The sequence below is a fragment of the Peromyscus maniculatus genome, chromosome 1 (assembly GCF_049852395.1).
Source record: "Peromyscus maniculatus bairdii isolate BWxNUB_F1_BW_parent chromosome 1, HU_Pman_BW_mat_3.1, whole genome shotgun sequence".
In the NCBI taxonomy this organism is placed as follows: domain Eukaryota; kingdom Metazoa; phylum Chordata; class Mammalia; order Rodentia; family Cricetidae; genus Peromyscus; species Peromyscus maniculatus.
This window is the reverse complement of record NC_134852.1, coordinates 188,617,920-188,632,002: the sequence shown is the minus strand read 5'-3', so window position 1 is coordinate 188,632,002 and position 14,083 is coordinate 188,617,920. Positions and strand designations below refer to the sequence as shown.

The window sequence follows — 14,083 nt, the reverse complement described above, 5'->3', positions numbered from 1 at the left end:
AGGAAATGATGTACTCTATTTCAATTAAAAACATATTTTAGTCAGAATGAAGGCCAGTGTGGTAGCACATGCCTTTAATCCCAACACTCAGGAGGCAGAGGCAGGCCGGATCTCTGTGAGTTCGAGGACAGCCTGGTCTACAGAGTGAGTTCCAGGACAGCCAGGGCTACACAAAGAAACCCTGTCTTGAAAAGCCAAAAAACAAAACAAAACCTACCACCAGAACAACAAAGAGAAGGAGAGAATGAGGAAGGAGGAAGGTAAAGCCGTCTACAGTAACTGAGAAAAGGCGGAGGTATTTGCCCACGTCAAGCCCTGCAATGAAGACTTCTCTGCTGCTCTGCTGCAGCAGGCCCAAGGGCATGGGGCCCCACCTGGGAAGGCCCAAGGCCTCAGGGGTCTCAGAAAGTCTCCAGTTGCACTCTGCTCTAGTATCCTGACGCACACTGAGTCTATCATGTCCACCATCTCCACCGTGCTTCTTTTACACATTGTTTTCTTACTCCCTGACTCTTCCCCAACTTGAGTGGCTAAGCCAGGGGGGCAGATTCCATGTCTGGTTTTCATCACTAGCCTAACTTCACTTATGCATTTCTCACTTGACTGACTAATGGAACAGAAGTCTTCTTAGTTCCCACAGCAAGAATAAACGCTTACTCATTCTTTACTCACTTATCATTCCATTGTAGTTTTGTATAGACATTTTTAATAAGACACTCTTCATATAAAGTTAAGTCAACATCTAAAACTACAAGGTACCACAGTGTCACTTAATTTTTTTCAATTCCTGCCTTTCCCATTTGGCTGCTGTACTCAATTTTATAGCCATGCCAAATCATTATACAACTGTATTGTCCTACATTATTACAGGTGAAAAACCCTAGCAGAAGACCATCCATCAAAAGACCCCCTCAAAGCCTAGCAATGCTGCTTTACAGTACTATTTATGCTATCAACACAAATAAGGGAATGCTTTGCAAGTGGGATTATTTCCCCTAAAGGTTCAATATAAAAATACACAGAACACAGAAATCCAAACACCCAAGAGTTAATAAGTACCATGCTATGTGCTATAGAGTCCTCAGATCTCAGGCACCAGACTGAATACCTGACTCCACCATTTTCTGTCCAGGGTTCTCTGTGGATGATAAAGTCCACATTTGGGATTACCATTGTATTCCCATTAAAATTCAACTTCAATCACTTCAACTCTCAGTAAAGGGGCCAGGCCATTGCCAAAGGACTGTTTATACCAGAATGATTTGTACCGTTTGTTATTTACCTCTTTAAGCTTTCAACTACTATTTCAACAAACTATTGCTAAGGCTATTGGCTGTTCTCCACAAACTGAGAGTAAGGGCGTATTGCTGAAGACAACACTTACATATCTCACGAGCCTAGGGGAAAACCAAATATTCTTGTTCTGCTAAAAGGATATAAAAATAATAAAATGACTCCAAATGACATTCTGTTATACCTATAGATTAGTGTCTCAATCAGCCACCATCAGAAAAGCTTCCTGCAGTGGATGGGAACTAACAGAGACCCACAACTGGACAACATGCACAGGGTTAAGGGACTACAGAGCACTCACTCCTAAAGGGGATGTCTTCATCAATCCTTCCCTGCAGGGCTCAGGAACCTATACAAAGAGACTGTAAAAGGCAGAGATGATGGAGGACTCTACGGAAACTGTCCCCAGACACAACAGGACCGATACACATATGAACTCACAGACCATGGAAGCATGCACAGGGCCTGTACAAGCCAGATGGGGTCCTCACTGAGAGGGGGAATGGACACAGCTCCCACCCCTAGCCAAGAAGCTATCTGCAATAGGTACCCACTGGCAAAGGAAGAATGAGTCTTATCCAATGGAGTCTCACTGGGTGTATTATCCACACTTGAGAGTAGGCCCCATGCCCAGGAGTAACAGCAGATGGCCAACACAAAACAAACTCAATGGTATTTTTGTCGACTTTTTTGTTTCATATTGCTTTGTTTAGGCACTTTTTGTCTTACTGGTCTTTTACTTATATATTTTGGTTTCCAATTTTGTGTTTTTGTGGGTTATCTTATGTGTGTGTGTGTGTGTGTTTGTGTGCACGCATAGGTTGAGTTTCTTGTCTATTTTTTAAAAAGAGAAAGAAAGGGCATGGCGTTGGGTGGGTAGGTAGGTGAGAGGAGAAGTTTGGAAAGGGGAAAGTGTAATCAGACTACAGTAGATGAAAAAATGTTAATAAAAAAAGGCAAAAAAAGAGAAAATCTCAGCTAATATTTCTATGGAAAATAATACTTTTCTCTAAAGTATTGTAACAGTGTATTCTTCAATGTTAAAATAAATGGCAAAGTAGTATTTCAAATAGCTCAATAAAATTTTATGGTTGATCAGGGAGATTGTAAAAACAATTTTTGCTTATAACTAGTTATGTATACCTCTACAATCTTTTGGTTTTCTTCAAAAAAGAGATTACTTCAAAAACAAAAAAACAATGCACAAATGTTAGGAAAACAATGCATCGGTAAAACCAAAGACTGTGAACCATATATAGGTCTATGCAGGTACAACAGGAAACAAAATGTGCTTGACTGTCCACTCCCGTGTGCACACCTTGATGACTCTCCTCCCCAAACATCCACAGTTCAATTCCTCTTCACTACCTCTATCCCAAATCTTATCTTTTTTTGAAGCCTAGGTCTTGTAGGTAGAGTGCATGTGCGTGCTTGCGTATATAGCCTTAATTGATCCGGTGTTCCTTGAACCTGCCAAGAATATTCTCTGGATTTACTTGCTATTCCCTGTCTAGAAGGTTCTTCCCATATTCCTACAGAGCTCATTCCCCTAGTTTCTGTTAAAATGGCACAGAGAGGCTGACATGACATCATATAAAATAACCCCATCCTTATCTATAATCTGTTCCTTTTCAAGCCATTCATCACCAACTAATATTGAACATGTTATAAGTTTCCCTTCCTAGAATATAAACTCGATCAGAGATTTTATTATTATTTTGAGCACTCTTGAATCATCTGTACTAGTACTGAACCTAACACATAGTAGATAATCAATAAATGTTTTCAATGACAATTTATTAACTGTTCAAGTTAAATACAAGGCAAGGGCAAATTAACCATAGAAGACATTTCATAGTTAACTGCTAATTGAACAGCTTAAGCCAACTAATATCCAGGAGTATCCATCAATACCACTAGACAGCTCTCCACAGTGTATGCGACCAGACCTGACCACAAGACCCAGCGGGTATCAGTATGTTCAAACAGCTTTCAATAAAATCCTGTTTTAAAAATTGTGATTAAATTATATATAACATAAAATTTGTCATTTTAATTTCCAGGTGATTTTTATTTGGCTCATTTGTTTGAAACTATGAGTATGAATTCTATCTGTTCAGCAGGGGGAGATGAGCTCAAAGAAAGGTTTGGAAAAAGGCTTTGCTGTTATATGAGAAACTGAACAGGCTTTGGAGTTGAATTCAGGTCCACCACTCATTCATTAGCTGTGAGACTGAGTTAGTGAAACTTTCTTTTCACATATATAAAATGAGGACCATCAGATACTGTCTTCCCTACACTCACTCCAAACTGCTTCAAGATAATGGAAAAGCTAAAATGGTTTCAGTCTATGTACATACAGCATCTAGTTTACGTCTGATAGACATTAAACTGAGCCACTGAAGTAAGAAAATAAAATTATACTAGCAGAAAACACAGAACATATACTCATACAAGTGGATATAAAAATGTCTCCTTCCCTCTGATACGGCAGGAAACAATGGAATCTTAGAAATTCTTCAGCTATGGCAATAGTACAACAGTCTCAAACCTGCTTCAGAATTCCCGAGCCAACTCCCTAGAGGACAGGTGCTGGACACAGGCCCCTCAAGAAGTGGGTCTAGACAGCCTCACTCCTGCTAGATTCTCAGGAAATGCTGACAATGATGTGACTGGTGAAGGAATCGATCATATCCATGCTCTAACTCCTTCAGGGTCATTAAACAAAATCTGAAATAGTTTACTTTCTGCAAATTCATAACCAATTAAGACCTTTTTAGAACATTTTACAAACCAATTTTAAAAGTCAACATGTATTAAGATCCAACTGATAGAAAATTTTCATGCTTATAACATCCCTGTGACAAAAAATTCTGAATATTAACTTGGAAATAACTCTGAGACTGCCTTTTAAAACTTAAAATCCAGACAAAAAGCAAGCACAGCTGTTTACAAGGAGCACAGAGCTAAGTCTGATGAGCAGATAACATAAAAATACGTACATGTGTGGAGGCATTCTGTCACTGTTGTTGGCTTGATCAGATAGCCTTTGCAGATATAGCAGGTGATGTACGGATTGAAATCTTTCACCAAGTGTTTCCTTTGGGTAGCCATTTGTGGTTAGCTGGCTTTAGCAGTTCAGGCACAGAGCGGCACTAAGTAGATGGAAAGCTGGTCCCAGTAGCTGGTGCACTGTTCTCGGTAGGTGTCCTGAGGCATGAGCTTCAACATCCAGCCTGGGCAAAGATCACTGGTCATCACTCCTTTCCGCAGTCCTGCTTTTTCATATCTGTGTCCAAAACCACAAAGAGAAGGCATCAAATTCCTTGGATTATATTTAACTAATCATTATCAGTAAGTTTGTAGGGTCTAAATTTGGCGAGCAGAACATAACCTTTATTGTACAATTTACCTGTAAATCTATTATAATTTGCCGGGCGGTGGTGGCGCACGCCTTTAATCCCAGCACTCGGGAGGCAGAGCCAGGCGGATCTCTGTGAGTTCGAGGCCAGCCTGGTCTACCAAGTGAGTTCCAGGAAAGGCTCAAAGCTACACAGAAACCCTGTCTCGGAAAATCCAAAAAAAAAAAAAAAAAAAAAAAATCTATTATAATTTAACTGAGAGTAACAAATTCACCCGGTTCTGAAGCTTCAATTATCACCTCCACTCATGGCACCAAAAGCTACTGAATCAGTTAATACATTCCTCAACAGTAGTGTGTTTTTACGATCTACCCGACTACCTACCAGGAGTTTCTGCCAATGCAAGGTACAAAGACTCAAAACCGAAGTCATTAACCTGCCTATCAAAATGCTCTGTTTCAATGTGGCACTCTCCATCTAGTTAATAATCAAATCAAGTTGATGTCCACTTCCTCTCCTCAAATAGATGCCCTCCAGTCAGGCCATCTTATATTCTGCTACAGGTTTATTCTATCCATTACATTTAGTGCTTCTCAACAAATGTCAGTGCGTCCTCTTTACTAACAGAAAAGTGTATGTTTTTCAGCCCGTTCCATGAGATGCAAACTACACTTCTGGGTGATTTAACCTTTCCTTCAACACTTCAGGAAGACTGGCAGGATCACTCCTCTCCAGCACGGACTCTGCTAGCTCCTATCTCCCATCCAACATGCCTTTCCTCTTGACAACTGCGTTCTGCTTGCCCCTCAGACTCCCTCTCCAACGCGGTCCTCAGTGTAATCTCTACTAGTGACTACTTCTCCCTGGCTACATTCTTATTTCATTTTGATTTACAATTATTCATTCATTCATTCTTGTTTTCCTAGGTTGAGTTTCATCTAGTCCAGGCTGGCCTGGAACTTCTGTTCCTCCTGTCTCATCCTTTAGAGTGCTGGGGTGCTAGGTGTTCGCCAGTTTACACTGTGACAAGGATCAAACCCAGGCACTGTGCATGCCAGGCAAGCCCTCTACCCACATTTACTTTCTCTCAATAGAAACCAGTCACACTTAACAGATATATAACCTTTCTTTAAGTCTCAACTGGCTGTTTATTTTGTTGCTTTTAACTGTAAAATAACAGTAGGAGCTCCAGGGACCTAGAAAGGTGTTTTATAGAGATAGTACACAGAGAAAAACTGAAGAAACGCCATTATTTTTTCTTGGAACTTTATAAATAGCTAGTTTGTTAGGCTATTTTAAAAGTTTTGCAAGTTCCTTACAAGAAAGATGCCCTTAGAAAACAACAACCAATGAAGACGCTGATTTCACTCAGTTCATTCTACACTAAGCTTATATTTCAGACGGGAACTTTTCGCCTATCTCGGCCGTTAGCTCATATCATAGGCCAGTATAAAATAACTGGAAAGATCTAGAAGGCATCATTCCACCAGCACACACCCACTGTGAATGTTCAAGGCATGGGCTCTGAGCGGCTACTATCCCGTTCGGGGAAACGGTGTTAAAGGATGTGACAGAAGGTGTAATTTAATGAATTGCAATCTCAGGATTCTGGCCTTAGCCCTTCGTGACCTTCAGCAAAGCATTTATGTCCTAGCCTGGGTCTCCGCTCTTCTCTCTGCTTTTCCTTACTCCCCGGACTTAACTCCGTGCGCTCGCGGCAGACCTGTGGGAAACGCAGTCCCGATCCCAAGCCCAGAGCCCTGTCACCCAGACGCCGAAAGGAAGCGAGGGTTGGTGGTGGTGCCGCGCAGGCGACCGGCGGCAACTTTTCCGCCTCGGAAGAAGGCGCGGGTCCCGGAGGTGCAAGCCCTCCCGCCGCTTTAGCAGGTGCTCGGCCCGGGAGCCGGGGCCACTCGCGCGGCGACCGCGGGACAGGACAAGTCGCCGCGGGCCGGCCGGGCCGCCCCCCGAGCGCATACCCGGAGCCCCGCACGCCCGCCCCGCCCCCGAGCCGCTCGGGCTCCAGCGCCCGGCGCGGCAGGTGTCTGGGACGCCGCGGCCGCCGGCGCAAAGTTGGCGCGCGGCCGGGCCGCCCCCGCGCGGTACCTACCCAGCGGCCGCCGCCGCTCCTCAGCTCGCCGGCGCGCCCGCCTCCGAGCCCGGGAAAGCGAAAGAGAAACAGCGCCCGCCGCGGCCTGTCTGGTCCCCGCGCCCTGTCCGCCCTCCCCCAGCAGGCGGGAGCGCGCGGGCTCCACGGGGCCACTCGGCTCTGGCGCGATAGGGCGCGGCGGGCCTCGGGGCCAAGCCGGTGCCGCCTCCGAGGGCGGCTCCACCCACCTCCAACCGCCAGAGCCGCCCGCCCGCCGGCCACGCCCTCTCGCCGGCCACGCCCTTCCCCGTGGGCCCCGCCCCTCCTCGCCGGCCACGCCCTCGGCCCTCTCCGGCTGGTTCGTGCTCCTCCTAGGCGCCCGGGCCACCCTGCGTTCCCCGCCCCCCACCCTTGTCGCTCCTGTGTGACACGTAGCTGTGGCCAAATTTTTATCTCTGTCCTTCTTATCCTCTTCACCCATCTCCCGGCTGTTTTCCTTATAACAATGACCAGTGTGGGTTTTTTGTTTTTTGTTTTTTTTCCGGGCGGGTTCAAAAGCACTGGTCAGTGTTGAGACTTGAGTCACCCCACTGAATTTTCTCCTTGGGGCCATCGAGATGGCTCAGCGGGAAAAAGCCCTTGCGGCCACGCCTGAGCACTTGAGTTCAATCCCCAGTACTCAGAGGAGGGAGATGAGAACGGACAGGACGACTCCTCCAAGTTGGCCTCTGACCTCCACAAGGGCAATGTGGCACAAGCGCACCCTCACACATCCATACAAGTAAATATAATTTAAAATATAAAAAAAAAAACTGTCTGCTGGTAGACATTGTTCCCCACACTGGACCCACGAGGTTGTAGTGGAAACGAAGACGCATCTTGATATGAACCTTATTTAGAAATCACTATTGAACTTGCTTCAATAAGGTGGGTCCAGAAGTCATGGTCACTGACAAATGCAGGTAAACTGGAAATTTGTGTAGGGAGTGAGGATGGTAGTGGTAAAAATTTATTACTGTTTGCAAGGTTCAAAACAAACAACCCCCCTCCCCTCCCCCCAGTGCTCTTCCTAGTGGACTTTGAGATTTCCAAGACACCATTCGTTAAAAGAAAGGAAAGATTCCTTGAAAGGCATCCTGTCCTCTTCATTCCACCATTTTCTACTGTTCTTCCCAAACTCAAAACTCCTACTAATACAACTGTGCTAAGCATAAGCTAGGTCCTGCCCTTCGCTTCTTAGAAGACTACCCTCCAGGATCCTAGAATCCTAGGCGAATCAAGGTAGCCTACCTTCACTTACTGACTAAACACAAAAGGAGCATTTTCCAAAGGCAAACTGCAAAGGCAAACTTCGATCTCGCACACCAGAAGGAAAAAAAAAAAAAAAAAAAGGCTGCAATTCCACCATCTCTTGCAAAAGCAGAGCAAAGGTGGCTGAAGAATTCAGAGAAAATGCGGAGCATTTGCTTTACCCCTGCAGACAGGCAGCACCTCCGGCTAATGACAGGGTGTGGAGATGGCTGCAGGAACAAACCACAGGTGTCCAGAGATGCAGCTCAAATTTAAAATGCACCAAGGAGAACAAGAAGCTTTAGAAACTATCCACTTTATAACTAAACTTAGGTAAATTAGATGGAAGCAAAACAAATACATTTGAATATTGCTGCAGGAAGAATACATGTTCTAATAGAGCTTTAAGTGATTTCTTTTTTTCTTTTCCGAGACAGGGTTTCTCTGGTGTTTTGGTGCCTGTCCTGGAACTCACAGAGATCCACCTGGCTCTGCCTCCCAAGTGCTGGGATTAAAGGCGTGCGCCACCACCGCCCGGCAAGTGATTTCTTTATAATCTTCTTAAAAACCCCTTTGCAAAACTATGATTCCAGGATGGGATGACTTCCACAAGACACAGAAATCACAGGAAGCAAAAGAACCCAAGTCAGGTCAAGTGACTATAGGCTTCACGTCTTCCAAACTGAACATATCCAAATGGGAAAAGCCAACCTATTTCTAGTCTATTTAAAATATGCAGTAGGAGATTCTACTAAAATATTAAATGCAAGATCCTGCTGTATACACTGCAGCATATACAAAATGACCTAAAGCTGTTGTAGTTTGTGTCTGAAATTATTTTAAATGTCTTTTTCGGGAGTAATGAACAGTTTGTAAAACTCCAAGGGGAATGCAATTGGTGATCAATAAATAAGCTACCCAGTACTTTCAGAAATGATCTTGATCATGGATTCAAGGAGGACACGCACTAGCAAAGGATAGAGGGGGGCTCATACTTATGATGCGAGCAGCCCCTGAGCATGGATGTAGGGGTGGAGATGCTGGGGTGTGATGGGGGCACTGAGAGATGGGATGGGGGTCCCATCCTTTGTGAGGAAACCTGTGTTTGTGTCCTTACACACAGATATAGTCAAACAGTGTCTCAGTCGTCGTTCTATTGCTATGAAGAGAAACCATGACCACAGCAACTGGTACAAAGGGGAAAGCATTTAACTAGGGACATGCTTAAAGCCCCAGAGACTTAATCCACTATCAATCATCATGGTAGGGGAGCATGGTGGCAGGCAGGTGACGGTGCTGCACAAGTAGCTAAGAGCTAATCTTGACCCTGTAGCAGGAATCTTAAAAGTTCTTATTGATAAAATCAAACCTGGAGCCAGGTATTGGGGTGAACTGGAAGATCAGAGAACAAGCCACAGCTAACCTCACCTGGTCAACTTCTCAGCTGGTCTTGTTTCCTCAGACTGGAAGCCTCTGTGTCCTCATCCCAATGGCTCTCAGCTGAACTGCTGCTCCAAAGCCTGAAGCTTAACCAGCCAAATGCTTCTAGTTTCTGGTCCTCACGCCTTATATACTTTTCTGCTGTCTACCACCACTCCCTAGGATTAAAGGCTCGATTTCTGGGATTAAAGGTGTGAGTCACCATGCCTGGCTGTTTCCAATGTGGCCTTGAACTCACAGAGATCCCAGATGAATTTCTGCCTCTGGAATGCTAGGATTAAAGGCGTGTGCTATCACTGTCTAACTAGTGGCTTTTCTGTTCTCTGACCCCAGATAAGTTTATTAAGGTACACAATATTTTGGGGAACACAATACCACCACATGACCCCTGTAGGCCAAGAGAGAGACTGGGCCTGGCAAGTGTTTTTGAAACCTTAAAGCCCATCCGCAGTGGGCTGGGGTTTGCACTGAGTCCAAAACAAAAATGTCGGTTCAGTTTTATCTACCCCTTTTAGATCCAGATGGATTTCTGGCTCTGAAATGCTAGGATTAAAGGTGTGAGTGCCACCATTTTCTAGCCTTTGTATCTAGTGGCTGTTCTGTCTCTGACCCCACATAAGTTTATTAGGGTGCACAATATTTTGGGGAACACAATACCACCACAGAGACACACAGGAAGAAATATAGAGGGACTTAAGAGATTCAAGGACCTTTTTGGTTTGGGAAAGAGAGAAGCTCTGTTGCTAAGACTCCAGCCAAAATGGAATGTCAGCTGGTTGCTTCTCAGCCTCTCTGAGCTAACAGGTTTGCACCCCAATATCTGACTCCTGAGCCTTTACTGGCTAGCAGAACAACTTAGATAAAAACAACAATGGCCTTTTCATTATTTTAAATTATTTTATGTACATCAATATAGTCTTTTAAATAGAGTATCTTTAACATATAAGCTATCTTTTGTAACCTAAATGTTTTCTACAGGAATTATGGAAAATATAAAAATTTAATGTAAGTATTCTATTGGCCCCAAGTGCCTTTATGTTATGACCATAAATATTATAGCTCAAAACCAATGATGGCCTAAAATTTGTGATGGAGAGCTGAGGGGGGTACTGAGAAGTGAATGAAGGCACAGTCCATCATCCTTGACCAGGTCCCCTTTCCTTACTGCACCCGTTTCCACAGCCCAGTAACTGCCAAGGACTCTGCCCCTGTCTCTCAAATCTCTACTCCTGATTGCTCAGGTCACTACCATCTCTGGCTTTCACACTCACCGGACTATGACTCAGGCTCCTTACAGAGCTGTTACCCTGTGGTCCTCAGCAGAGCAACAGGACTCTTAATTACAGCGTGCCACATCCTGCCCCCATCTTTAAAAAGTCCTGTGTTATCAGAAATCTAAAACACTTGATAAGGCCACCCCAGACCCCTGTCACCTCCACAGCCCCTCCTGACTTCCATGATCCAAGCCTTAATGGACTTCTTTGACCTCTGGCTAGCTAAATGGTCTTCTTACAACTTGGTACCCTAACTTAATCCCTTTACTCTTTCCTGCCTCTGTTGAATCTGAACAATCCTTATGTGTTTCCTTGGTATCCTCTTATTCCAAAGGCTATCTCCTGGGGATATCCAAAGCTCTGAGGAGCCTTCTTTACAGACACAGACACACATACATACATATGGCAACACATTTTTTTGCATGTGTCTGTATGGATGTGTTTACCTGCGATGGTACGTGTATACAAGTATGTTCAAGCATATGGAGGCCCAAAGTTGATATCAGGCATGTTCCTTGATCATTTCCCACCATATTCATTGAGCCATATTTCTGATGGAACCTAGAGTGCTAATACAACCAATGGATCATCTGTCCCTGTTTCCTGGGCATTGGAATTACAGGTGAGCTGACAGAACTACCCAGAATTTATGTGGGTACAGGATCTGAAGTCTGATCCTCATGCGTGCCTGGCAAGGGCTTTACCTGCCAAGCCATCTCCTCAGGCCTAAGCACCACACTCTTATTCTTTCAAATCACCTATTCCTCAGACTTGGATTGTCCAATTTATTGAGTAGTCTGAACATGAAGATAAGCCCTGTGTATTTGCCCTGGACTATGCATCCCCAGTGCGGGTGACGGCAAACAGCAAACACTCAAAGGAATGCTTATTAAAAACAACAACAGCCGGGCGGTGGTGGCGCATGCCTTTAATCCCAGCAACTCGGGAGGCAGAGCCAGGCGGATCTCTGTGAGTTCGTGGCCAGCCTGGGCTACCAAGTGAGCTCCAGGAAAGGCCCAAAACTACGCAGAGAAACCCTGTCTCGAAAAACCAAAAAAAAAAAATAAATAAATAAATAAATAAAAAATAAAAAAAAATAAAAACAACAACAAACAACAACAAAGACCCGAACAGTTACATTTGAGGACAGAGCCTCTATTTTCATTTCTTTCTTTGATTTCTTCTAGGGTGAATCTTAACAGAGTATGATAAGGGTATAATATAATCCCTGCCTTCCGGGACTGTTAATTAAAATCACACCAGGGAGTGGAGACTTGGCCACAAGAAAGAGTTACACAGAACCACATCACATTTGCTAACAGTGTTCAAGAGAACATGACCAAACGGTAAGAACGCCGGGCGAAAAGGAGCAGCACTAGGCCTGGGTCAAGAGATCGGTCCCCGGTGGGTGCCCACCCTGCCTGTTAGAAAAGCAGCAAGGCCCAATCCCAAAGGCGAAGGATCTGAGGAACAAATGGAAAAGTCAGAAAGGACGAGAAACCCAGCGCACTAGAAACAAGCAGAGAAATGCAGAGACAGGAACGAGCAGTTTTCTTTTTGTTGCGTGTGCATGTGCACACATGTGGGTATGCTTACGTGATAGCATCATGTGTCTCAATCCCTCCTGACCTTACCTTTTTGAGACAGCGACTCTCACTGAACCTGAGTCACACCACTTGGCTACACTAGCTAGCCAGTGAGCTCTGGGGACCCACTGGTCTCTGTCCTCACTGCCCTAACAAAACGCAGCTTTTACATGGGTGCTGGTGACCCATCTGAGGTCCTCACGCTTGCACGGCAGATACTTTAACTACTGAGCTGTCTTCCTGGCCCAGCATTTCCAAGCACTTTAAATGTACTATGCTAAGTTGAAAAGTCAACGTTTTTTTTTTTCTTCTTTGCTGGGGGGTGAGGTGGGGGTGAGGTGGCCGCAAACCTATTTTTCTTTACTACTGTGTTAATGGTTGGATGGAACAAGTTCCACTAATCCTCAAAGACGAAAGAACAAAACTGAGGGGCTGGAGAGATGGCTCAGTGGGTAAGAGCACTGGCTGCTCTTCCAGAGGACCTGGGTTCAATTCCCAGTTTGCATTCCAACTAGCAGCTCACAACTGTCTGTAACTTTAGTCTTAGGGGATCCTATACCCTCTTCTAGCATGCATGGACACTGCACACATGTGGTGCACAGCTATACATGCAGGCAAAAAAAAAAAAACCTCACAAACACACAAAGAATAGAACGGAAATCGTTTTAAACTGTAAGGAAAAGGGAATTTCTCCAATCATCAGGGCTGTGACATTTCAAATCATCTTTATGAAACTGCAGAAGGTTACAGACCTGGGATAATAAATGTACAGGAGATTTAAAGGCAGAGACCAAGAATGACCTCCCGAATCTCCAGGCAGAGTATTCTAAGTAAGGAGACCCTGGGAAACTCCAGTGATGTCAACAATCAAATACCAGAAGGATAAGTTCCAGGGAAAGTTTTGATTTTTATCCATACATAGATGGGGATTAGAATTAAAGAGCAGGCCAGGTGGTGGTGGCGCATGCCTTTAATCCCAGCACTTGGGAGGCAGAGCCAGGCGGATCTCTGTGAGTTCGAGACCAGCCTGGGCTACCAAGTTGAGTTCTAGGAAAGGCGCAAAGCTACACAGAGAAACCCCGTCTTGAAAAACAACAAACAAACAAACAAACAAAAAGTTTATACGTGTGCAGCACGCACACTGGCCTGTGTGACCACCTGTGCTGTGGTGAGTCTATGGTAAGTGACCTCCACAGTGTGGAAGTCAAAGGACAAAGTTTAGAAGTTGATTCTCTCTTTTCCCCACAGGATCAAACTCAGGCCATCAGGCTTGCATGACAAGCACTTTTTTCTGATGAGCCATCTTGCTTGAGAATCCGCATTTTGGTACGGTAAGTCAGTTCCCTCAGCTTGGTTTTCTTCCTTTAAAAATGGAGTTTATTTCTTCCTTTGGTGAAGGGACGTATTTGGGATCAAATCCAGGACCTTATGCAAGGCAAGTGTTCTGACCGATGAGCCACATCCCCAGAACAGAGGCTGTATCATCACCTTAGCCATTATGTTCAGGAAAGATCTTCTTTATATGTTTTACTTATTATAACAAATATGATTGAGATGATAGATGAAGAAAGAATGCAATGTTCAGAAGGTATTCCTTATCTCTGTATCACACTCGTTTTAAAATTAAGATGGGGAATTGTAAACATTTCACTAGGAAACTAGTGTCCATAAGGTTTTCTTTTTCTTTTTGTTTTTCGAGACAGGGTTTCTCTGTGTAGTTTTGGTGCCTGTCCTGGGTCTCACTTTGGA

The 14,083-nt window shown here is 44.5% G+C and overlaps 1 protein-coding gene across 5 annotated transcripts in view; it reads right to left on the bottom strand.

Annotated features, from left to right (window-relative positions):
• Positions 1-14,083, bottom strand: part of Pcgf5 (polycomb group ring finger 5) — a 120,288-nt gene that overhangs the window by 42,870 nt on the left and 63,335 nt on the right. For 2 of the 5 annotated variants that reach the window (XM_076562724.1, XM_076562744.1), the window contains exons 1-2: positions 6,766-6,993; positions 4,296-4,582 (exon numbers count right to left, since the gene is read on the bottom strand). In XM_076562724.1, the coding sequence (XP_076418839.1) occupies positions 4,296-4,407 (112 nt within the window). In that variant the 5' untranslated portion in view covers positions 4,408-4,582; positions 6,766-6,993. Of the gene's footprint in view, positions 1-4,295; positions 4,583-6,765; positions 6,996-14,083 lie in introns of those variants that run through there. The other 3 variants (XM_076562737.1, XM_076562730.1, XM_076562751.1) reach the window with 2 other exon arrangements.